The 26,174-nt window shown below is 39.1% G+C and overlaps 1 protein-coding gene across 1 annotated transcript in view; it reads right to left on the reverse strand.

The window, feature by feature from the left end:
* Positions 1-8,987, reverse strand: part of PDS5A (PDS5 cohesin associated factor A) — a 78,089-nt gene extending 69,102 nt beyond the window's left edge. Inside the window, 2 exon segments of the mRNA XM_030450000.1 lie at positions 7,876-8,046; positions 8,862-8,987. Of these exon segments, the coding sequence (XP_030305860.1) occupies positions 7,876-8,046; positions 8,862-8,888 (198 nt within the window). The 5' untranslated portion in view covers positions 8,889-8,987.
* Between the last annotated feature and the right edge of the window lie 17,187 nt (positions 8,988-26,174).

Genomic DNA, 26,174 nt, shown 5'->3' on the forward strand with positions numbered 1-26,174 from the left:
ATATTTGATTTCTCCAAACTCCTTTAAAATGTTGTTTCTTCTTCTCTCTCATCTTCAATGCCTGTATCAGTTCCAAAAAATACTTGTAAATAGGGAAGACTTATGACTAATGCATATGAATGCATTTTGCCAGTAAAAAAACCTTTTTCTCTGCTTCAACAGTTTGGAAAGTTTTGATAAATCTCCTGGAGATAGATGTAGGAATTATTACCATAAGGTATCAAAATACAAGACTGAAAACACAATCTAAGGCCTAAAACTGCTAACCACTACACGAAATACTGTTTCAGTAAAAGGTGATAGGCTCTATTCATGGAAGATGACAGAATTTTTAAGATAAGGTATTATTACCTAACAATTAGGAAGAAATGGGAACTCACTTGGGAATGACTAAGACATTAAAAAGGCTGACGAGGCTTCACAGTAAATTTGGATGGATTTTTCCGTGGATGCAAAACTGATCCTAACACTGCAGCTGACATCTCCATCAGATAAGTATGGATCACCTGTCTCACGTAAATAAAACATACATTTACGTTATTCCTTGCTATCTAGGCACCACAAAGTTTTCAGCCTTCCTTTCTAAGCAGTAACATACTTTGTGCCAACTTTATCTTTGTTTACCTTTAACAGTACTTCACCATGCTTAAGACATCTTTGCAACAGCCGAATTCTGATGTCAGCACAGCAGTGGGAATGCTGTTCATTAGTTTACTGCAGCTGTAGAGCCAGCAAACACACATTGCTTTGAGTGACATCAATAATAAGCATGTGTTTTAGATTTCTAGGTAACAATAGAGATTAAGAAGATATTACAGTCTGGAAAAAAATATATGAACAATGTTTAACACAGATTGAGGGCTACACAAAAGTTCACTTTCTTTAACTACCAAAATAACTATAATACATACAGTGAACAAATGTTTTGCTCATTATTTTGTCTGTTGTTTTTCTCTTTTGGGGAGCAAAAGATGCACACAGGCATCAAGCAGACAAGATAATGTGAATTGATTCAAGTAGACAAGGAAGAAAAATAACTTCAGATGATGTTGATTTGTCTTCCTATCAGTCATCTCCATACTATCTGCAAGCCCAAGGATAGTTCTTCTTCCACTTCATAGCTCTGTTGCGAGATTATCACTTCGCTTATGATTTTGAACATACCTAAGCCTCCTGCTGTTGTGCAAACTTATGCATAGAAACTCCTTGTAAAAATGCAGTGACATGACAAGGATTATTGTGTCCAAACTTTAAAATACTTGAATACCCAAGAAGTCTCCCCCATTATACCACAAAAATACATACTGACAGGCACACCCATCTAAAGGAACTGATTTATACAATTAAAGAATGTCACTATAAGTGACTGAAGACTACATCAGTTCAGCTCCACAATCTTTCAGTATGACCCTAACAAATATTTAGCCATCAAGAATTTTTTAGGTTGCAATTTAAATGAATACATTTTCTCCAGGAAAGGGGGGCAAACCTAGAAATTCCTAATTTACTACCTGTCGTTCAATGTGTGTATGTTTGTATCACAACTCTTATTCACCTCTTTTCCAAGGTAAGTAATCCTATACTTAGCAAACCTCTAGACAGTCTCCTTAATCCTACTGTTAATATAGTATTTGGTATATGACTACATACTTTTTTTTGCCTTAAAACAAACAAAAAAACTCCAAACAAGACATACTCACAACCTAGAACCAACCAACCAAACCTGAAGACATTATTTCATTCAGTCCACACAAAGGACGTAGTCTGGAGTTAATCAAGGTTGTTTGGTAGAAGAGCATAGTTCCCAAAGGCCAACTTTCTTATTTATTGAAGCTGGAAGACTGTAACTGAAGGAAAATATTGCAGGAAAGAAATATTCTATGCTATGTTTTAAAACAGTTAAGCATGAAAACTTGCATGTTAGCCTCCCACTTATTACAAAGTTTCTATATGATGCCTGTTAAAAAGCCTATAACTAGTTTTGGACAGAAAACGATTATCATTTTCTGGGTTCTTAAGCAGAGACCATGAAACCTGGTTTACAGAACTCCTAGGCACTCAAATTTCACTGAAATCAAAAACTTCTGGTCTGAACATGTGCAGTGCAATGGAATTCACAGTCTCTTCGTAAGTCACATTTCAGAAATGCCAAATCAGGCATAGGAAGCCAGTTTGTCTTTCCTCTCTTTGGGTTCTGTTTTTTTCCCCACTCAGTACCTCTTCAGTTCCCCATTTTTAAATAATGATTAACATCATGTCTTCACCTCACAAAAAAGCATTAGCAAAAGAATAAAATGAATAATTCTTCAAGGTTTATACTAGAATATATGGGGAAATGAGGACTTCTGAATTACTATGTCCTTTTTGGTGGTCAATCATCAGAAGCTATCATTCCTAATTCAGCAAGCTCTTTTCTCCCCCACTTTCCAATTAGAGCTTCTTTTCTTTCACAAATATATTATCTTCTTGTTGCCAGGAAACCATTAGAATAATATTGTACATGTGAAATTGCCATTAATTACTGATGCACTTGTAACAAAAGAAAGTTATCAGATTAAAAAACAAAGGGTCTCATCATCAATCAGTCTGAAATTAAGTAACATCTGGGTGAACTGGGTGAGCCTACACAGTCTGTTTCTCTAAGGACTTATAAAATTGGGACATTTACAATGCAAACAGCTAATATTCTACTGGAAAAAAAAAAACAGAACAAGATTTCTTCTCTGACTAGTGGCCTGTCCTAGTTAATGATAAACTTGATTGTTACAAGAGTCAAACTAATTAAAAAATTAAACTATGAACAAAATCAAATTAGAAATTTGGCTTTAGGCTTATGTGGCCAGCAGTAGCTCAAGAACATTGGAAACTGCTGTCTGCAGTTAAATGCCATTAATGGAAGTTTTTAAACTGTTTGAATAATTAAGAGTATATAATTTCTTTAACCTCACTATATGACCTCCACAAAACTATTTATAACTCCTAAAAGTAAGTACATGGAAGTCAGAGGTCTAAGTCACAAAAATGCCTATCATCTAAATCTTGTCATCAAATAGTGTCTACTAATACAATCTAATATACTTCATTCGTACACCTTTCCCTGCCCAAACTAACCAAATTCTAGTGCATTTTCTTACCCCAGATGATATTCTATTTTGTATTTTCCTAGCTTCCTTAAAATTAATCATCTAGGATCAGGTAGGTCAAATCAAAGGTCCATATAACCACACAATCTTAGAAAGAGCTCATTAACTTATGCAGAAATAAGTGAAATAGGTGAGTAAAGACTAATTTTTTTCCCCTCTTGCATACCTCCAGCCTACACCAAAACATTTAAGTAGCAAAAAAGCAACCTTTTTCAATTTTAACATGTAAGAGATGCCTAAAAAATGCCTGTGGGTAATATGACAAATTATTAGCGTTAACTATTTCTAGTGATATGAGGATAATCTTCCAAAGATAAAGACATGACAAGCACAACTACAAAGAGGTCAACACCTAATAACCTGCAGAGGAACATGCAGAAATACAATGGGAAGGAGAGGCAGTGTTTGTTTCACTCTGGCACAAATACATATCAGATAACTAAGAAATGCCATAAGATAAGGACGACTTCAAGGCACAACTAACTTCTCCAGATGATCACTAGGTGTGCCTTGGAGTGAGCTGGTAGGAGGAGAACTTATGAGAGGTGGAATGGGAGGGGGTGGATTTGTGGAAATCAAAAGAAACTTTCAGAGAAAATGTCCTACCAGACTGCCACCATGGGAGAAGCAACAAGACTACTGCACTGATAGAAAAATAAAAGGAAAAACCCCCAAACAAACAAGCAACCCCCAGAAAACAGAATACTAACTCAAGCTATGATAAAGGAAAACTACATCGCCCTCAATAAATTCTAAGCTATAAATCTCTTAATTTCACTAAGACAGGTTTTTTAAACTGCCTTGAACCTTTGTTAAAAATCTCTATGTTGAAAGTAATTTATCATTCCTTTTCCTTTGGAAGGTTTGAGAAACTACTTTTTAAAAAAAATTTTGTATCTTTTTAGTTTGATTAAGTGTGCTTTTTACAGATTTTAGTACAGATTTTAGAAATTAACATTGCTTACACTGATACCTATCCCTCAAATAGAACACTGCACTCCAAGTGTTTTTCTTTTTTCTAAAGAGTGGCCATAAACTTCACCACACTGTACAGTGGTTGGTGCAAAGCCGTATCTGAAGTTGTCATCATTAATTTCTTTTACTTAAAAAAAGCACGCAGTATGGAGATGAGGGCTTTTGCATTATTTCTGCAAAACTACCTCAAAAGATAACACTTGCAAACTTTCACATTCAAGTCGACTTTCTGTGCCATTTTAAGGCAGGATAGCCACAGAAAGTAGTTGCTTTTTACCCTATGCCAGCACAAGCATTTATAAGCTTCCAACATAAAACAAGAAAATGGTACAGGCTAAAATTAACACAGGTTTGTTTTTTTCTTCCTTCTAAGTTTCAGCCCAGAACTGTTCACCCATCCATTTTGGCATGCAGCAAAACAAAATGCCTGTACAGTACTGAGGTTGAGACAGACACACAGCAGAGAAAGCCAGTTCCTTCAGTGGCAGTTCTGGCTTTGCCTACAAAGGCTGCTTAAACCAGTCTCTGAGAAACTCTATGCATTTCAAATTGATGGGGCTATTTTTAGTGTAACTGACAACTAAGCACACTACTATTGATCTTGTCATCATTATGAATAAGGTTTACATATAAAGTTACATGAAAATACTCACTTGTGACCAAAGAAAGTTGTATCTGAGATTTAAGAGTTTACTGACAACAATACACAAGTGCAGAGTTTGACAAAGCAGTAAAATACAGTAATTTTGAAAAAAATACAATAGCTGTGAAGCTCTATGGCAAAGAAGATGCTGAGTTTCTAAAACTTCTTTCAACCTTCATTATCTTATGGGAAAAAATATAATATTACTAGTACAATTCTTCTCAACTTTTATTTAGTTGCTAGCCTGATTTTGGAACTGAAGAAGGACTGCTTGAGTGCCTTGTAATTGTTTACTGTTTTCCAAGTCTCTTTATTGCTTGGCTAAATAAAAGTTATCACCTCTCCCCATAAGCCATAGTAAATGGACGAACATTTAACTTTCAGTCCTGAAACAAATCATTATATAATGTGAAGAGAGACACTGTAAAGAGGAACCTTAGCAAAAAAAAAAAAAAAAAAAAAGTTTGTAAGTAAAGTACAGTAAAGCCACAACTCTACATGCAGAGTTATTTTGGTTTAAATTAATTTAATCTATTAAATGTACAATTGTCCCCCAGAGTATATGACAGTTAAAATCAGCTCTTCAGTAGCTGAAATTATGGCATTCTGTCCCTACTCCAAGAAGGCACTGACCCATCAATGTAACCTTACACACTAAAGAACACTGATGACTCCGTTAAGCACCTGAACGGGTGTTTCATTCATTACACATATGCAATCCAGATGCTTTTCCTTTCTACATTGCTCAGAAAGTACATGCTGATTTTAAAACCCTCAACCCTTCCATTTTCAGGACAGTGATAATGTTATCATACAGATCTATCAAAACACTGTAAATGAATCTGGCCTACATTCTATTACCCACAACCCCAAGCAGAAGGAGGGAAAGGATAGAAAAACACTCTTTTACAAAGTCCTTGGCACAAAAGCTGCTGGACAGGTGCCCAGAACGTCTCAAGTTCAAATAATAAGAAAAGCCTTCATTACAAGAAGAGGTCTGGACACAAAAATACAGATGTGATATCAGAAATGTTGCTAATAAGGGCACAAATTTGTAACCAATTAACTTCACTGTGACTCCAATAAGCTAAGAGAAGGCAAATTTGCAGAAACTGACTCAAAGCCTGCTGTACAGAACACTGAATTACACATGCACCTTCTGCAAGAGACACACAGAGCATCTTTGGATCACACATCATGAAGGTATAAAAAATAGTTTCAAGGATTTATTCATGCCTGAATTTGTACATTCTGCAAAGCTGGCTTTTAGCATTAATCCATTATTTGAAGTTATGGAAAGTTATCTTTCAACTGACCGCAACTTTTTCAAGCATTTCTATTCTAAGCACTGCATCATCATAGTATTCCACATACCAAAGAGAACTTTTTATAAATTAAGTTGGTACCAAGAAGCATGGATTTAATAAACATTATATATAATGTCTATTAAAAAAAACAAAGAAAAAATACTTGTTAGTATAGTTCTAAAGTGAAAAGTACTTCTGGTTTTTTTGATGCTTCAGTAAAGGCAAAAAAATGCCTCAAACACAGCTTAAGCAGTACCAATAATATAAAAAAATCTTGTTCTGTTGTTTCAGTAATGGTAAATCCACTGGCAAAGTACTGGTTCCCATTTAAAGATAGTCTACACTCCTGAGGTCATCTGAAGTCCTTAACAGTTTACATACACATTCATTTTAAAATTACTGCAAAAAAAACTTGCTCTTAGCCTGAAAATTATGGCCAACACACATGTGAATTCAGCAAGACATACATGCATTACTTCAAAATTCTATTATTCTTATTATGTAGGAATGGCACAGTTCAACATTTCTCATCGTCCATCTGGGACAAAATACCCATTTTGACAAGCACCTCAAAACTGTCCCCCTCTACATTCTATACAGACTGCTAAAAGTCCTCTGTCCAAAAACTCTGAACTCTCATTCCCTGGAACTGGCAATATTCCCCCAGAATTCTGAAAAAGCTAGGCTGGGATTGTCCGTTCAATAATTTTCTAAACTGTAATGGGACAATAAGGCTCGTTTGCAAACATGTGCCTTGCTGCTTTGGAAGCAGATCACAAAGCCTACATTCTCTTCACATTTATATGTAAGACATTTTCCAATGTATTAATTAACTGACTAGCCAAGACCATGATTTTTATTTTTCAGCCTTTGTGAGGACACTACTGTTACAGGAAACAGATCATCAGATGTGAGAATATTTCTGATTTCTAAAAACTATTACTACATGTCCACCCTGGGCACAGGACCAAATCCCAGGTTACGACAACTTTCTAGTCCAAAGACCATGCCATTACCAAATGAACTGTGCCAATGTCTGATCAATGCACAACTTCATTCTCTATTTTCAGTATGGAGGTAAGAAATAATAGTCCTGTATCACAGCAGAATTTCATGTTTCCAGTGGAAAAACAGATTAAAACACTAAAAAGATGAGCCCGCACTCTCCTAGAAAGCTCTCAAACAACCTGAGATGTTTGTGAGTGCTTTTTGCTTATGAAAATCCAGCAACTTTGCCAAGCACCAGTTACACCAAAAAGGAAGGAAACAATATGAATTATATCAAATTGCAACATCTGAGGCAGGTTTACATATGAAAAAATTTAAAATTCTATCTACAAAGTCCAGACATTCATCTTCACTGTGCTATCTTTCCAATCAAGAGTATCTTTAACTAGATCTTCTTGTTTCTTCCACTCAGCTGAGCTTGACCAAAGTGCTGGAACCAGAAAAAAAACTTTCTAGCTTCCCAACAACAATTTTCAGTAACATATCCTACAATTAAGATTTATGATTTCACTTCAGGTCTCTGCCCCATACTGTGGATGGATTCCACATACAAATTAGCTGTTCAAGTTTTCAACTCTTGCCTTTCAGAGAACTTGCAAGAGAAGAGTCATGAATTACAAAAATTACTTCTTTTTTTGAGGAAAAGAAAGGAAGCTGTACACCCACAAAGGTCTTGAGGCAAGAAGAAAACATTTCATCTATTATACAGAAACTGGGGAAGTTTTCTCCCACGATGAAATGTTTACCTTCAGAAGCTAAAGTTGCAGGGAAGGGGATGGTGGTGGTCAGGACTGCTCACCTTTAACCGTTTAACCACTTCATCGTTGGTAATTTTGTCCGTAATCTCCTTCACTCCAGGAGGATAGTAGATGATTTTACCGTCGGCAGCAGGTTTTGGTTGGGTAGCAGGGAAGTCCATCCTGGTGCTGCTGGTTATAAACTTTCCTTCTCCACAGTCCTCTACCGGCCTCTATCGGTCAGAAAACAAAAGTTCAGCGGAATAGAAACGACTTTCTAACCCTCTTTTTCCATTTCTCACCCTCAATTCGCAGAAGGCCCCGGCTAGCCCCCCGCCGGCTGCGCCCCTCGCTGCTGCCCCCGCCGCTCCCCCCTGCCCCGGCCGCCGCTGGGGCGAGTCCCGGCCCCGCCGCCGCTCCTCACAACTCCGGCCCCTCCATTCCCCTCCGGCACCTCCTTTCATTGCGGGGCTGCTCCAGCCCAACACTCTTAGTTCGGAGCCGACGGTTTTACAATGAAATTTCGGGCTCGATCGAAGGATGCCCCGGGGCCGAGGGTCCGCCACGGCCCGAGGTGGGGTGCGTGTGCAATTCCCGTCCCCAGGAGGGGCTTCGGAGCCCGTACACCAGCCCCGGAGCCGGGAGACGAGGCCTAAACAGTTAGGCCTCAAAACTATCAGGAGGCAGAGAAACCAACAGGAGAGGGGGAGGGAAGGAGGGAGGCAGGCAGGCGGCGGCGAGCACAAACAACACACCCCCGCCGACCCCCCCGCCCGGGGCCGAGCCCCCTACCCGCCCCCCCCGCGGCGGCGGGAGCCCCTCCGGGGAGGGGGCCCGGCCACTCTCCACTTTCCATTTGTTCCCGCAACTTCATGTCCCCTCAGCCCCTCACCCCGCAGCCCCTCCTCGCACCTCCGCCCCACACCCGGCCGGGCCCACAAAGCGCTCCCCCCACCCCCCGGCTCCGCGCATACACCCCCGCCGGCCGCGGGAGACAGGGAGCGGGGGAGCGGGGACCGAGAGAAGCGGGACCCGGAGCCGCCTTTACCTCATGCAGCTCCGGAAGGTGCAGCATTGAGTAGCCTCCGTGCCGGGTGGTCCTCGCCGCTCCGCCGCCACCCCCGCCGGCCGCTGCCCTGCTTCGCTCCCGCCGCCTCCCTGCTCCGCGGTGCGGCGGCGGCTCCTGCTCGGGGAGGGGTGGGGGGAGGGGGAGGCTGCTCGGTGGCGGCAGCGGCGGCGGCTGCTGGGGAGAGGGGGAGGCTCCGGCGGAGCGTGCGCCGCGGGGACACAGTGCCGCTCTCCGTCCGGCCGGGGAAGAACAGCCCGGGAGGAGGCTCCGCGCCGCCCCCCTCCGCCTGTCCGCCCGCCCTCGGGCCTGGGGCCGGGCCCGCAGCGCCGCCCAGCCAGGATCCCCCAGCCCCAGCCCCGGGGCAGGGGCGCGGCCGGCCAGTAAGTCTCGCAGCCCTTCCAGCCCCGTGTAGGGATGGGTGCGGAAGCCGCGGCGGTACCTCCCGCTTGGCGCCAAAACGCTCGGAGCGGCGGGTCCGTGGCTTGAGGGCAGCTCTCCGGCCGGGCCCCGGCGCCGCGGGGGTCCTCTCCTGGGCGGCGTGAGGCAACCGCCGGCTCCGAGGGAAAGGCCCGGGCGGCGTGGGGCCGGCTGCCGGGGTTGCCGGGGAGGGGGGCCGGCGGGTTCCCGGCTGCAGGGCCGTGCGCGGGATGGGGAGAGACATGTTTGTGCTTCCTCAGGAAACCGGGCTGGTCGTGGTTACGCGGTCTCGTCTGTCCAGTGACCGGTGCTGGGGCCTGCTCGGCATGAGAAATATGAAGAGGGGAAACGGTTTGTGTGGTGGCATGGAGAATGCTGGGGTGGGCAGGAGTAAAAACCCCTTCCTTGGGCACATGGGGAAGAGCACCCACGCATCCAAGTCCAAATTTTCCATACACCTTATTGGCAGATGGGTTTCTTAAGCGTTGATTTTGTTAGACATCTGAAGGGGAAACCTGAATATGCAGACCAATGGAGCCTTTGCCAGCCAACTCAGGAAGTCCTTCAGTGCAAAATGTCTTCGTAATTTAATATTCTTTAATGTTTCCAAGAGATGGGATATGTCTGGAAAGTCAGTAGCAAACTGGGATATATCTGTTTTGAATCTCCATTATGTACCCTGCAAGTCTTAAATATAGGTGGCTAGAAAGCATTTTCCAGATGCCTGCCCTGCTCAGAAAAGGTGCGTGACAGCTGCAAAGATGACATTTAACTGATCAAAACTAATTTGGGGTCTTCGACTGACTATTCTTGGGTACTTGAATTAGGTAGAGGTATCGTTCTTTCCAGTTTTGAAAATCTCGAATGCATTCTCTGTAGAGCAAACTAAAGGAAGGTAAACTGGGACCAGGCTAGTGGGGAGGGATGTGATTGTGTGCATGCCCCGGGGGGTCTAGGGGCCCCAGAGGCTGTGCATGTGGCTGAGATGGGCTGCTTGTCATGCAGGAGATACGGGAGGGTGAGGGGGTGGGGAGGGGGTAAGTGGATTATAGTGCAATATGCCAGATTCCAGATTTTCAAGGGGTGGGAGGAAAACGTACAAAGACTGAGGAGCTCTCAGGTACTTCTGGTGTAATAGCATGTTGGTAACACCTACACCTGTGTTACTTGCCTCCCTGCTGTGCTGTTCCTAGGGGAGTTAATGTCTTGAATTTCCATAGGCTCTATGAAATCATCTCAGAAGGGTTATAGTAAAAATGTCTGAGAACTGGAAGGAATGCTTAGGAGATACCAGGCAATGATTTAGAAATCTAGAAGTGTGCTGCCAGACAAGGCTTGTGAATCTGACTGTGATTTCCAGGCTTGGGTAAGATTATTCTCTCCAGGCTTAAGGATGGATGGTTTGGGGCACTCACAAGGGACAGCGGACCCTAAGAGTGGGATACATGTTTCAGTTTTAGCAAGGTTGTACTGATTTAATAAACAAATGAGGCCAACACCAAGCATTTAATCTCTTTTTCTAAACCAAACTTGTGGCCAGTTTGATTTGCCTTTGAGCTGAAGAACCCAAACTAGCTATCAATTCTTAATTGTTGTCAATTAAGTAGAATACTGTCAAGAACTATTGTACTTTTAACAAATAGGGTTTTTTTTATCCTTACATTTGCTATGTTAGATATTTGGTTTCCCCAAATCAAATTACTAGTACACACAATTAATTTGGGGCAGATTCCTTATTTTAATACACTTGTATTAATACAATAAGTCAGAAACAAATCCTAGAAGATTATTCTATAACTAATAAAGTATATATCCAGACCCTGTATGAACTGTCTTCAATTTAAATAGAAAACTGTAGTGAAATGAGGCAATGAGGCAACCAGGTGCCACTAATTACCAGGTAGTGGCATGAGCTTGTGTTAAGCCCACCTGTGCCTGATTAGGGCGGGCCCCCACTGCGCATGAGCAGGATTAGGGGGCCAATAAAAGGTGAGGCCTGAGACACAGGCTCAGCTCAGTCCTGAGCAAGCTAGCAGAGAGGTTGGTCGAATCTGGAGCAGTAGCACTGAGCCAGGCTAATCAATCCTGAGGGCAATAGACTCAGAGCACCATTTGTGAACTTCTGCTGCAACACCTGTTGGACCTCAGAGCGCCGTGCCCTAAGAGAGGTTCGTCTTGCAATAGAAAATGGATACTGTAAGTTAGTTAAAAATTATGCAAGATATAAATTTGAAGTGACTTTTCCTGAGGTTTTTTTAACGGCCCAGGCATAAAGCTAAGATGTTAGCTTGTGTTTCTGCAGAATGGAAGTATGTGTGTCATATTCTAGAAATTTCACCTAAGTTTCTGAATTTCCTGGGTTTTAATGTTTATTTTCAACTATTGTTTTATTGTTGCTGAAGAACAGTTATTTTATGTATATCATTAACGTGACCTAGTGTCACAACTTTTTCTTATCATCTTGTGGTTACAAGTTTTTCATACATTAACACAATCTTTAGAAATTTTTATATAGCATGGTCATGAAGTAGGGATAAGAATGAAAAGGTCCCACAACTTGTTTTAACTGCAAGCTAGTGACAAATGCAGTGTGGAGTTTCTAGAGTGCACTTCTCATCACTTTTATTTCCCAGTGGAGAATAAGATAAACTCTTGCATTCTAAGGTGTATGTACACTGTAACTGATAGCTACATGTGGCAGTTCAAAGATTTCACTTGAAAGTGCCAAGCATATGTTGCTCATTTAATTAAAATGTTATTTCATTTCATCTTGAGCAAGTTGTTTGTGAAGCCCTCCACTGGAGTTCTCTTGGTTGAAGACCAAGATGTCTCTGTCCTCTTGCAGAGTTAAGATAGTGAAGTTAGCAATTACTAGATAGTGACTTTCAAATATTTTTGGTATAACACAGAAGAAGTCCTGAAATACATCAGTAGAAAGTAGAAAGCTGAGTATCTGGGAGAGGTTCACACTAGATTTTTGCCTTCACATGTCAGTAGTATGAAAACTGACCCCTCCTCAGCTTCAGTGTTGGAGTCCATAGCTATTGAAAGAAGGTGCAGTTTCTACTGGTAGATTACTCCATTCCTGGTATAGCTTGCTATGTGATTGTAGGTTCTGGTATGAGTGCAGCCTTGCTGATAAAGCCCGTGTCCACAGCTGGAGCATTCTGCCATCATGCTAGTGTGAAGCTGTCACAGCACACTTAGGATCACCATTAATGTAGATGCGGTTAGAGAGCTCTGTGATGTTTTGAAGGGGGTCTTAGACAAATCATGATCAGCAAAGTGGTTGAGAGAAGAGTAGGTGCAAATTCTGTAATCATGGGATGATTAGGCAATGGTCCATCTTTTCTCAGAAGAGAAGCAGCAGGATTTGTACTTCACTGTTTGAAATTCTGAAAGGCTAAAATGAAGTGAGTGGTTCTGATGTCACACCCAATTGAGGAAGGCATAAATGAACACTTGGATGCTAAGTAGCTTGAATATATGCATGGCATTTTCACATTGTGCAGACATAAAAGCTTTGTATAATCTGACCTGTAGCACTCTTAATCTCAGTAGTCCTGAAATCTGCTTGCAGATATGTTTGTAGCTGCTAGTGTCTGGTTTGTTGCCTTCACTTGTTTGACCTTCACCCTTCTAATTTCAGCAAGCAGCTGAAATCTGACTTGGACTATGCTTCTTGTACAGCTGTAGCCATGTTCACATGATCCCCTGTGTTTTAATGGGTGGTCCTGTCTAATAATACCAAATCCTTCAGTATTTACCCACATTTTATGGAGTCCCTACATAGACAGATTTATGTTGGAATTTTACTTTTGTACCCATTATTTTTATTGGAATTAATTTACTCCAGTCTGTTAGTTGTTTGTTTAAGATGTTTTACAGTACCACTGCAAGTGTAATTTAGGTGCTGAATATGTGGGGCAGTCTTGTTGGATGCTTCTTTATCTGGGTCATGCCAGGAGAGGTTAGAGGAAAGTACCAAGAAAAGAGGAATGTAGAGGTTTCATTGGTGGAGAAAGTAATGCAGCACAAGATTTTTCAGAACAAAATGGCTTTCCGTTGAAACAGAAAAGAGTATAGAGTGGTTGCTTTAAGTACAGAAACCCCCTTAATTCACGTTGATGAAATTAAACTATGCACATGTTTCCAGAAACAGCTTAATGGTTGTCCTCAGGTCTTTGTTAGTACAGTAAGTGTGGATAGAAATCATGACCAAAAACTAGTTGTATGAAGACACAGTGTGTCATGAACTGCAGAAAAAGTCTTTTTTTGTCAGTCTACTGAGCAAACAAGTAAGAAACCCCATCTGGTGGGTTAGAAAAGGACTAAAACACTTGTCTTCTAATAATAGCTATGCTCTTGAAAGCTCCTGCTTTGTGCAGAACCAGGTAGTGGAGTATGGACCTTCAGTAATAAATATTTTAAGTCATGCTCAAATAGGTAGAGTGAAAAAAAAACAAACAAAAAAGCTGAATTGTTTGTTTTCAACTTCAGAGCATTTAGCCAGTTTTTGCTGTCAAACAGGTTGCTTTCTGGCAGGTTGTTTCCTAGTCATGAGTGCTTCCTCCCCTTGCTCCCTACACTCCTGCCTTAGAATCACAGAATGATTTGGGTTGAAAGAGGCCTTAAAGATCATCTGGTTCCAACCCCCCTGCATGGGCAGGGACACCTCCCACCAGACCAGGTTGCTCAAGGCCCCATCCACCCTGGCCTTGAACACTTCCAGGGAGGGGGCTGCCAAAACTTCCTTGGGCAACCTGTTCTGATGTCCCAGCAACCTCAAAGAGTTTCTACCTAATGTCTAACCTAAATCTCATCTCAAGTCTGAAGCCATTTATTGTTGTCCTCTCACTACACACCCATGTAAAAAGACCCACCCCAGCTTTCTTGTACCCCCCCTTCAGATATTGGAAGGCTGCTATAAGATCACCTCAGAGCCTCCTCATCTCCAGGCTGAACAACCCCAACTTCCTCAGCCTGGCTTCATACGGGAGGTGCTCCAGATCTCTGAGCATTTTAGTGGATCTCCTGTGGACACGTTCCAGGAGGTCTATGCCCTTCTTATGATGGGGACTCAGAACTGGACACAGCACTCCAGATGTGGTTTCACAAGAGTAGAGGGGGAGAATCACCTCCCTCAACCTGCTGTTTATGCTTCTTTTGATGCAGCCCAGAACCTGATTGGCTTTCTGGACTGCAAATGCACATTGATGGCTTCTGCTCTGCTTTATGAAAGGCTATTTATTTTTTCAATGACACATTTTCCTGCAATGCACCAGTTCCTCTGAACTCAGTAAATGTAGAATCATAGAATGGTTTGGGTTGGAAGGGACCTTCAAGATCATCTGCTTCCACCCCCCCTCCTTCATGTGCCACCTCCCACCAGATCAGGTTGCTCCAGGCCCCATCCAGCCTGGCCTTGATCAGTTCAGGGAGGGGCAGCCACAACTTCCCTGGTACACCCATTGAATACATCTCTTTCCAACTTAGAGACCAGGATGTCAGGAGAGACAGTGTCCAACACTTTGTGCAAGTTCAGGTAGATGATGTCATTTGCACTTCCCTTGCCCACTGATGCTGTGACCCCATTGTAAGAGACCACCAAACTGGTCAGGCAATATTCGCCCTTGGTGAGGCCATACTGGTTGCCACCAGCAACCTCCAGATTTTCCACATGCCTCAGCAGAGCCTTCAGGAGGATCTGCTCCGTGATCTTGCCAGGCAGAATTTCCCTGGGTCTTCCTTTTTTCCCTTTTTGAAAATGGGGGCTGTATTTCCCCGTCTGCAATTAGTGGGAACTTCACCAGACTGCCACAAGTTTTCAAATACAATGGAAAGCAAATTTGCTTTTCAAACCCTGGGAAATACTTTTTCTTCAGTATAACACAGAAGCTTCCTTTATTAGCTTTTTTACTTTCATAGTAATCCTTTATGGTTGCCTTTGTCATGGTCCACCTGTTAATTCTGTCACACACACACAGTTGCACACAGCTTGTCCTATTAAAATCATAGCATTTAATGCTGCACTGGATCTTCAGAGATATCCCTGAGGTTTCTGATTAACCTTTGCAGTGTAACATATCCTTGATAACAGCACTTAATTGTTTTAAATACCTATTTTTATAAGAGGATTGATGGTTTTTTACATCTACTGTGAACTGAGGGGTCACACACACGTGAGTCAAAGGTGGGTTTCTTCACAGTGTGTGCTGCCATAATGGAAGAACTCAAAAAAAAACCCCAAAAAACTATGATTTTTGGAGTAGTACCACCAGTTCTGAATAAAGGCAAGGACCAAGTACTGCATGGTTGATATACACCTTTGAAACTGATTCCTACCCATAATCTGTCTAAATGTTTTTTTGTTTTGGTGAGAAGGTCTTTCTCCTGTGCTGTAAATGTCCTTATTCGGAGTCATACTTGGAGACCAGGCAGTTATCCTTGCCGCTGGACTTATGTGGTACCAAGGCACGCTCAGAAATTACAAAGATTGTAATTGTCAGTATATTTAAGCCATTGTGAAAAAATGTGTACTTGTGAATACTTATAATTTACAAAATACTGTCCTGACAGAACAATTTCCTTTGCTTGCCAGTGAAGTAAAATCAATTTATTGGCACTGCATACTGGTAATTTTGTAGGATAATTTTTAGAAGCCTTGTTGATCCTTTGCTAGTTTTGAGCATTCAGAAACTGAAGTCACAGAAGCCTACTGCATCATCTATCTACCTCCTTTCTAGCTACTCTCTTATTATGATGACTTGTCACCATTCACTCCGTAATTACATTCTCAAGGTTATTTCCATCTCTACTTCTGATGTGTCCAAGGCACATAAATTTACACGTATTCATTTCTGACAACCAAGTCTACTTTTGCCCAATAATACATTTAATACGAGCATTTATCTTCTTTTCTGTCCAGGAGATATGCTAGAGTCTTTGCTTGCACCACATCTCAAAAGCTTCAATTTTCTTTCAGTCACTATCAATAATTTCTTAGAAGTCACATTCATAAGCTGCTGCAGCAAGAAAATTAAGCATTTCACCAGTCAAATCTTTCTACTTTTTGAAGTGAAATGTCTTTGGTTTTTTTCAGGATTTTATAAGGAAAGCCAGGAATAGACCAGCTATTCTTCAAATTTTTCCAGTTGGACAGGTTCTGATTGGATAAATTTTATCTTGTAACTGAATTTATAAACAGTGTGTAGCTAGACCATTAACCATGAAGTTAGCCTTAAATTCAATTTTTATTAATTTTTAGCACAATCAAGAACAGCTTGTATTTTTCATTAGCCTTTTATTGGCTCTCCAACACTGCACAGCATAAGCAGTTGTAACAAAGACCATTGTGTCATCAGCCAAAGATCACTTAAAAAGAGTCTATTTAAAATTTAGCTTTTCCATTCTGAAAAGTCCTTCCCAGATTGTTTTTTTTCCTGACCCAGACTGCAAGGAAATCTACAGTTACCTGCAGCTGTAATAGTAGCATAGGGCTCATTATGTTTGCTTGGTATTATTTTGAATAAGGCAGATCAGGGAAGTTTCTGCATGTATTTGTCTGCTTAGAAGAAGTACCACTGAGGAAAAAGAAAGTTTGTTAATATATTTAGCCCATGGTAGCTATCTACTGAAGAGAAGACAATGTGAGTGGAGTCTTTCGTCTGCCCTGGGAGATGAGAACTGTCCTATGATCTGGTAAAAAAGAACGTGTGTGTGCTGACAAATTCTGATGAAGAGGCTCCTTTGTGAAAAGTATTGACTGTATTTGTAATGCTGATGCTTCTGATTCTTTCACAGATACAATGTCTGCTTGCAGTAAAGAAGAGAATTTTATGAGACTTTACAAATGAATATGAACTTGGAATTTACCATTATGGTCAAAGAAAGATGTTTGATGAATGGATGTGCAATCTCAGAGCTGTACTATAATGATGGGGTCATTTCATGATGATGGATAGTATCTGGTGTACTATTCAAAGGCTTAAAAAGGGGTTGCATTTATCAAACTCAGGGAAACATCAAAGTGGTTGGGTATGACTCTGAACAATAGAACCATCACAATTTGCCTTTGAACAAAGTCAGGAAATATATTGATATACAGGTTTATGCTGCTAGGAAAGCAACTAATGATGATTTAATCAATGTGTTTTGTGAACAGCTTGGGGGGACAATCATTAAAATGTTACACCACTACACCATTTGGGAACTTGAATATGAAGGTTGGAATTTCAAACCCTTGTAAAGAGCAATTTGCATTTGAATTAACAAAATAAAATCACTTCTTTGGATTGTGTAGCTCTGTCCACTTCATCCTTATGATTCAGCTTCAGTAAACACACTGCAGGTTTGCATCCACACAGGCCATCAGGTAGGGGAGCTCACTGACAACACAGTGATCAAGCAGCAGCAGCAGCAGCTTATACTGAGTATCAGTGGCAGAATGTTTTCCTAAATTCAGGATATGTTGCAGCAGGGAAGGTTATTTGATCCAGTACTTGAATGGGTATTTAACAAAGCAGACAATGAATTGGTGCCTAAGAGAGGACAGAATATCAGATATTGAGTAAACAAAGCCAGAAGTAGGCTCGACAAGGCAAAAGCAAATATAGAAATGAGAAAAGCATAATCTTGACAAATGCTTTGTAATACAAAAGCTGTGTTCACAATAGTCAGATTTCTAAACAAAAAATTTTCCATGACAGAACATAAGAAAGTCCACAATTGTAGAGTGATTGCTGAAAGTGATGATATTAAATGCCACAGAGGGATTACTGCTTGTAAAGTAGACTGATATGTATCCACTTACAATTTTGCTAACATCTAAAACCACTATTTATATCCTATCTGAATTTGGCAAGGCAGCTCATGTGTACTCTGTGTAATAGACCTACACTGTATCAAGCACATAAACACTTGCTTTTTTAAGTATATCTATGTACGGTTTTTTTTATCTTCCAGACACTGCATACTTGCACCTAATAATTTATACTTCCAGGGAACCACATGCAAAAATTGTAAACTTCTTTATCTGAGACCATTAAAAAGGCAGACAAAGAGGTTTTAGCCAGCATGTGAACATTTAAGTCGCCACTTTAGGTGTACGCAGTTTTTGCTTATGGAATGCCATTGATCTCTATTTAATCAGTATTTTTAAAACTTCTTTCAAAATCTGCTCAGCAGCCATCTCTAATCCAGCACATAGAGAAGAAGACTTGAGTGAACTATTTTTTTTCATCCATTTTTAGTATCTTTTAGCTTGACTCTGCCTACAAGTCTTGTATCCTTGCTTCAAAAACTGTGACAAAGCATCCTCTCACACAGTTACTATTAAAAAAGATTTAAATTAAATGAAAAAATACATTGACAAGTCTATCAGATTCTGATAAGAGAGCAAAACAATAACTTCAAGGGGAGGAAAACTTCTATAGCAATAGATCCTTAAACCCCCTAAGGAAGCAGCTTCATATAGCAAGAAAGAAGTAACACTAAAGGAAATACACAGATGCTGGCATAATCTATTAATAGAAAAAAAAAAGGGACTTTATACTTTCCTGAATTTAAGCAAATTTGCAGTAACATTTAGTCTGTTTTACCAAACCCTTATTTTTCTCAGTGTTCCTTCCTAAAAGGTTTGTCCTTTGACCCATTGCTGGCTATGAGAAATGGGAATGAAAGAAAGGGTATGGATGAACAGGAGAAATTGAAAGGAGAAAGATGAACACACGTGGTAGAGAATCTGCAGCTAGCCAAGCATTAGGGAGTTTCTTGAGAGCAAACAAAGAATGCAGACATAAAAGATTAAATAAGTAGTCCTGAGTGAATAGCAAACATATCTTAAATATCATTATTTGTGATCAGTAAATATAATTTTGCTGAATTCAAGCTGAATTGGAGAAGCGAGATTCTGAGACCAGTACGATTAAATGTTCTGGTATATATCTTAAAACTAATTACACCTGCACTTCATATTTACTTGATATAATAGCTCCTTTTGAGTTAAGATTTTGGCTTTCTGTATTTGGAAGCTATAAAAATAATATTTTCTAAAAGTAGCTGAACAAGCTTGCAAGATTTAAAAAACGAAATCAAAACCAAAACAAGCCAGAGTATACTATTAAAACTCCAAAAGATTGTGTGGATTTCTTTTGCCTCTTGTCTACGTATGAGGCAGTTTCAGGTCAACTGGAGAGCTGCATCAAAATATATTGGGAGATTTTGTTTCTGTATGTCTGTGTCCTGCCTGCTGTTTTGCTGCTGCCATGGTTAGTAACTACCTTCTTGCTGAGGCTGGGGTAGAACATATGTGTGACAGTAGCTACAGTTGGACTTGGGAGTGATGCAACCTGGCATCCACTAAGAGGTGAACCTGACAGTGTGGAGTGTTGACAGGTAAATGAAATGTGGTTCAGTTATGGAAGTGTTGTTTGTTTTCTGTTTCAATCCTAATAATAGATTTAAATATAATCCTGATAGGGTTTTATTTGTATGTGCCTTTGATCACTGCGGAATTTGAAAAGTAGGTGTATAACCAGCAACAATTTGGAGAGTCCCAGAACATTTGGAGAGTCATAGTCATCATAGTCACAAACTGCATAATGGTGCTGAGGAAAATAGCCACCTATATATAGATGAAGGGAAAATTGGCAATTTATTCTTGTGATGAGTATTTAACCTTTTCACTTTCTTCTCTTCAGTACTTCAGTGGTATATATATGTTTTGTATTTGGAAAACAAGTAAGTTCATAATGCTGATGTAAAGACAAAATTGGTACTTGGTTTTGAGGTATGCATTGATCACTCCTAACCATCACCATGCACAGAAAAAGAAACCATAGCTCAGAAACTGAAGAACTACATAGAAAATATAAACTATTCATGCTTCCATGTTCTTTTAAGGTAGTGTGTTCTTTCTTCCAGGTTTTGGAGAATATAAACAGAGAAATGAAGTAATTGGAAGAGTTCAGTGTTTGATCATCTTTTTGAAGAAAGCTTAAATGTGCTTTCATGCTGGTTTTACAAACAAACAACGAGTTTGTTGCTGGTTTGTTTGTTTTGGATTTTTTAAAATAAGTTATCTATTACAGATGGGCCCAGATCCAAATGATACCACCTCTCCTCCATCCTGAATTGTTTGTGAACTAAATCTGGTTACAGATACCAATCTGAATATGATGAGCTTGGGCAGGGTGAAGTGGAGCTTGTCTTACAATCTGACTCCTTCATTCTCTGGACTTGGAAGTGGCATGAATTTGGCAGGTCCGAGGTAACTTATTTTTTCCTAGTCCTCAAATAACTTGGAAACTGTAGAAGGTCGTGCTACAAGGAGTGACTTTTATGTCTCTGAAACCCTAAGGTGGTCCTTAGCTGCCTGCAACTTTCTAAATTTGAGTTTCTTTTGTTGCTGGTCTTTATCACTGGGAAAGAATGTGGCCCCATTTCCAGTGACTGAGGGTGTGAAATGTTAAAAAAGTAGAAGAGGTAGGTGGATTTTAAAGGGACCAAAAAATAAAAAGAGGTCAGAATTTGGAGGAAAGCAAGAGAAGGCCCTATTCCTAATTCAGCAGAGGCCAACCAAATAGCCATGGAGTCCATTTCCTGTCTAAATAATTAGATTGAATCATGTGACAGCTACAAAGAATGACATTTCTAGCAAAGGAGCAAAGGATTTCCTTAAAGAAAAGTACAGCTGTTTTTAAAGGCACATCACTCCCTATTCCCTTCCCCCATCTCTTGGCTTGTTTCAGCATAAACGCAGCATACAAGTTATTCAAGTTTAGAAACTAGTTAGTGAAATTTAATTCATAAAGGAATGCTAGCGGGTTTAGACCATAGCAAGTTCCCTGATTTATTTTTGTAAGCAGTTGGAGTAATTTTCAGACATTTGAGACAGAGGTCAAGCACAGGGGTTGCTGTAGGTAGCCACTTTTTGTATAACAAATGATGAGTAAGTAAAATGGACCCTAACCATAGTTATCTGCAAGAAACTTACATATCATGGAAATTTTAAGTCATTGAGTTGTGGTGTCAGTCAAATTTGTAAAATACACAGGTCTGGGTAGGATCTGTACTTGGAAATAAGGCCTCTGTGAAACTCTTTGGGTAAAGAAATAATATAGATGTTTATATTGTTTTAATCCTCTGTTTATTGAAGGTCAGTTACTGTGAGGTAAAAGGATTTATGAATCATTTATGATTGGCAAGCAACTAACTTCTGGTAAATGAATTACAGAGACAGTGGAGTAGTCTATCTTGACAGGTAAAAGCATTTGTTCATTCAAGTGACAATAATAGATGACTGAACGTAGCCCGAAATTCAGGCTTATACTTAACACTAGGTCTACTTAGAAATTCCGTTCTGCAGCAAGGTCCAATGTTTTAACATTTAAAAATTTCTGAATTGCAGCAAACAATACACTAGAATGACACCATTGGTTTTATTTACAATCACTGAACATTTTTATTGATTTTTTCCCCCCAATATTTTAGTAAGGTGAAATTTATTGATAACCTATGACATCACAAAAACCATATAATACAAAAATGTATAAACTAGAAGAAGCCAAATAGGCAAAAGAAAACAATAATAAAGTTGGGGTTTTTTTACTTTTCTTGATAATGTCAAATTCTGATAAATTACTTTTCTGATTAATGGTTTGCTTTCAAGTGTTTAATTCTACATCACAGCATGACTTAGTGAAATTAGTGACTTGGGCATTAATAAGTTTGAGGAAATGCATTTGATTTGCCCTAAGGAAAACAGTTACCTTAGGTGATACGGAATACCTTAATGTGATAAAACCCAAATACAAAGTAGTTTGTAGTTTTTACGTGCTATCACAGTGAAGGTAAACGGGTAGGAATATAAGACAATTTTAAACCTCTAATACATTTGATATGATATTGTTTTAACTAAAAGAAACAAACCTCTTTCCCTTTGGGCCTCTGCCCCGTTTTTAACTAAGTGAAGACAAAGCCCAATATGGGGTGATTTGGATTCAGTAATTATTGCCTGTGATGGGGACTTTGAATAAAATAATCAGAAAATAAGATGTTCAAGGCTCAATGCAAATTCTTGAGTTATACTAGAAAAATTTAGCCCTGTTCAAAACCAGTTTCTTCTGCATCTGTGGTAACAAATGCCTGAAGACAGATTTCTGCCTGGGACACCTTTGTTTTTTTACAGTTCTGGCATTACCAATGAATGGAGGCCATTAATGATACTGTTCCTTGGAAACATCCTCTTTCTTGATCAGCATATAAAAACAGTTTTGTAAAAAAAACAGTAAGTAAACTTTCACTTACTACTCAAATCCCAGGTCAGGTAACATCACCTTGCTTAGAGTTCTACAGTTCTGTTTAGCATATTGATGTCTGCTAACCTGTTCTGTGGTATTGCATGGTGTAGTGAAACAGCTGCTGCATTTGGTTTGAGAGGTGGCCACAGCAAAATCATGTATAAAGTGGATTCCCAAGGGTTGGGGTTTTTTGCAAGATGCTTTGGGGATTCTAAAGAAGTGTCAAACTTTTTTTTCCCCCTAATATTAAGCTTGGCCTAATTACTGCAGTGATATAAATGAATTCTAATTTTTAAAAGTTACACAGGTATGTAGTTTTACTGCTAGTCTTGTTCTTAGACCATATCTTAAATACACTGACCTCTAAGTTCTCTGCTATTAAATTTGCTATGGGGTAGGATCAATGCAGTTTTTAAAAATAAAGGCAGTGATATTCAACAGATATCTATTCAACAGATATATATCTAAAACATGATATTTACAATGAAAATCAGCTTATTGCTTTTTATCACATGCCAAGGGGACATATTAGACATTATTTGTTTTTCCCTTCTGCATTTTAAACCGATGGGGATGGATTTTTGATATCCATTAAATCTGACATATCAGATTGATAAAAGCAGCATAGTGGAGAACATCCAATACAGGAATCACATTCACCACAAATCAAAACTGAAGTGTGAGCTTATTTCAAATTCAGAAGTTTCTTGTAGCAGTGAGGCTTCCATCAGCTATAGAAGCATGACCTCATTCTTTGCTTGCAGAGAAGATGCAATTAAGTGTAATCCATTACTTCTTGGATTACAGCATTTTGTGTCATCATGTTTCTGCATCTCCTTTCCAAAAATCTAAGCATCTTTGTATGTTCTGGTGATGTTCAGCATATCAGGTATAGTAAGCAAATTTTATTTCTGTTCTGCTATATTTATGAAGCATACAAGTAGTTTATGGAGACAAGTAATATGCTGCTTTAGAATGCCATTAAACGAAAATTTGAAAATGTACAACTATTAACTTTCAGCAGTAACCTTATAAACTACTGTGATAGTTTATTAAGTCCTGATCAAACCTAAGTACTAATTTGTTAAATAACTTCTCAATTCAGTGGTGGTAATGCTGGAGTTAGTGTGATCTGGTCCCTAAAATGTGATCCTATTGAAACCAGCAGAAATTTCGCTCGTCTTAATCTAGATTTTTGCTTCTTCTGCATGCTATGTTTTCCCCATTTAAAATAATGATAAAAATAGAATACTGTATGAAGGGAATTAAAACATTATTTTAATGTAAATGTAGTAAAAATGTACAATTTGGAATTAAAAATTATATATGTGAATTAACATTACTGCAGTGATACTCGACCGGACAGTTCCTACCGGTAACTACCCGAGACATTACCTACATGGAACAGAAGATCAGTATATTTCCAAGTATAGAAGGCACATGTGGAGTTCCTTTGGAGACCTAAAACACCACAATATGACTTACTCTGCAAACATTTATTTTATAAATACCTGTCCTTCTTCCCCACACCCCCTCTTTTTTTTTTTTTTTTCATATTTGATTCAAGTAATTAAATTTCTGCTTTGGAAATCATATTCTGACTGAGGGAAGAGTTAATCTTTTGTAGGGACACAAACTCCAAGAACATGGATGAAGTAATATTAACTGGAAACACAGACATTCTAAGAAACCAAGTTATGCATCTTAAGTCAGCATAATGGTAAATCCATTAGGGAAAAAAAATAGTAAAAGCTAACAATTTTTATTTCCCTTGATGGTAACTGAAACCTAAAGCCAGCAACAGAATGTGAAAGCTTCTTTGGAAAAGGAAGGGTTATAGCATGGGGGAACTGAATCAACTTTTCCTGTTTTCTGCAGGAACTAGATGAGAGCTCTTTTAATTTCTTTTCCCAGAAGGATGGAAAAATAATTCAGGGGTATAATTGCATATATTAATGGTACAAAGTAAAATTCTGAATAATGATAAAAACTATACCTTAAGTTCCTGGAGACATAACTTATTTCATATTTACTGCAGGTAGGCATGAATTTTTAATTCACCCAAATTTTTCCAACATTTTTCTACAGTATTTATTGTTGTATATTTAAAATGTTACTGGAAGCAGAAGTAAGTCTTAAAAATTGACAAAATTAAACATGCCTTCCTTGCCACACCAGAATGTTCTTCAAACCAAAAATTTAGCTGCAAATTGTTCTTGCAAATCAAAAACTGATCTAATCTTTTTTAACTATAGACCTTCAAAGACAATTTGGATGTAGAAGAAAGCAAATCATAATTTATGGAGTAGACTTAGGCTGTATATAATCAGAAATATTAAGAGACTGACATTTCCTTGGTTTTATGGCCCATTCTGGTAATAATGCTATTTTAGTATGGCTTATAACAACAAAAGCAAGAACATACCGAGTATTTTTACTCTAAGAAGACATTTACATGCTAAGAAGCATTGTAGAAAGTGAAATTGCAAATCTGTTGCTAAAGCATTCAGTGAAAGACCAGACTAAACACTTCAGCCAAACGGCACAGATTACATGTTGTATGTTCAAGGCACTCCAAGTAAAAACAAGCCAACTGTAGACATAAAGAGAAATAAAGGAATTAAAAAAAAAAAAGCACACAACAGAACAAACAACAAAACTAAAACAAGCAACAAAACAATAGCAGATAACCTGTAATTATTGTGTTCTGTTTGATAGCTGTGTGAAAATTAAAAAAAAATGGACACACATATTTCACATGAAAGAACCTCTATTACAGTGGTTATAATTATCTAGATACTGAAATCCCTATTTAAAATGTTAACTGTGGTAGTGAGAAATCTGCCAGAACCCGAATTAGTCTGGCATTTTCATGGTGTCAAATAATGTAAGATCTACAACTGGCAAAGAACAAAATAGTTTCACACATCGTGTGCCAACAGGAACACTCCTCCAGCAGTGCAGTTTAAGAGAGGCTATCAGGTTCGACTGTCTGAAAACTTCTCTCTTCCTCTTTTTTTTTTTTTTTTTTTTGGCAACCTTATATAAAGACACAGTCATTATTCTGAAATTTACATGACCTATTTTTCCAAACATATGATTAAGACATTACCAGCATCATACCCTTAAAGAAAAACGATTTTGGTTTTGATGCTTGTTCAGACACTGAACATGAAGTAAGGAAGCAGTTCCTGTTACATGCACAAAGCTGTGACTTGACGCTACATGCACACACCGATTCTGATCAAGGATTTTCTTCCAGATTTAGGGACATGTACCGTATCAGGGTACTGAATATATTTTTTTTTCCTTTCATGAGTCACATGACAGCATGTCTCTTGAAACTTAATAGCATGTCCTGTGGATGAGTATGCATATGCTTTATGGATTGTATTAGAAATGTAAATGTTTGTCCTTGTTTATTTAAATATTGCACACTATGTAACTACAAGATAAGCACTGAAATAGCAAAGTGACAGGCAAATTAACAACGCTTAAATCAGTTTAATTCCTAAACTATTAAATGCTTTCAATATTAATTTCAAATTGTCTAATATTATTTTTATTGCAAAAT

This window comes from Calypte anna, chromosome 4A, assembly GCF_003957555.1.
Source record: "Calypte anna isolate BGI_N300 chromosome 4A, bCalAnn1_v1.p, whole genome shotgun sequence".
Lineage (NCBI taxonomy): Eukaryota > Metazoa > Chordata > Aves > Apodiformes > Trochilidae > Calypte > Calypte anna.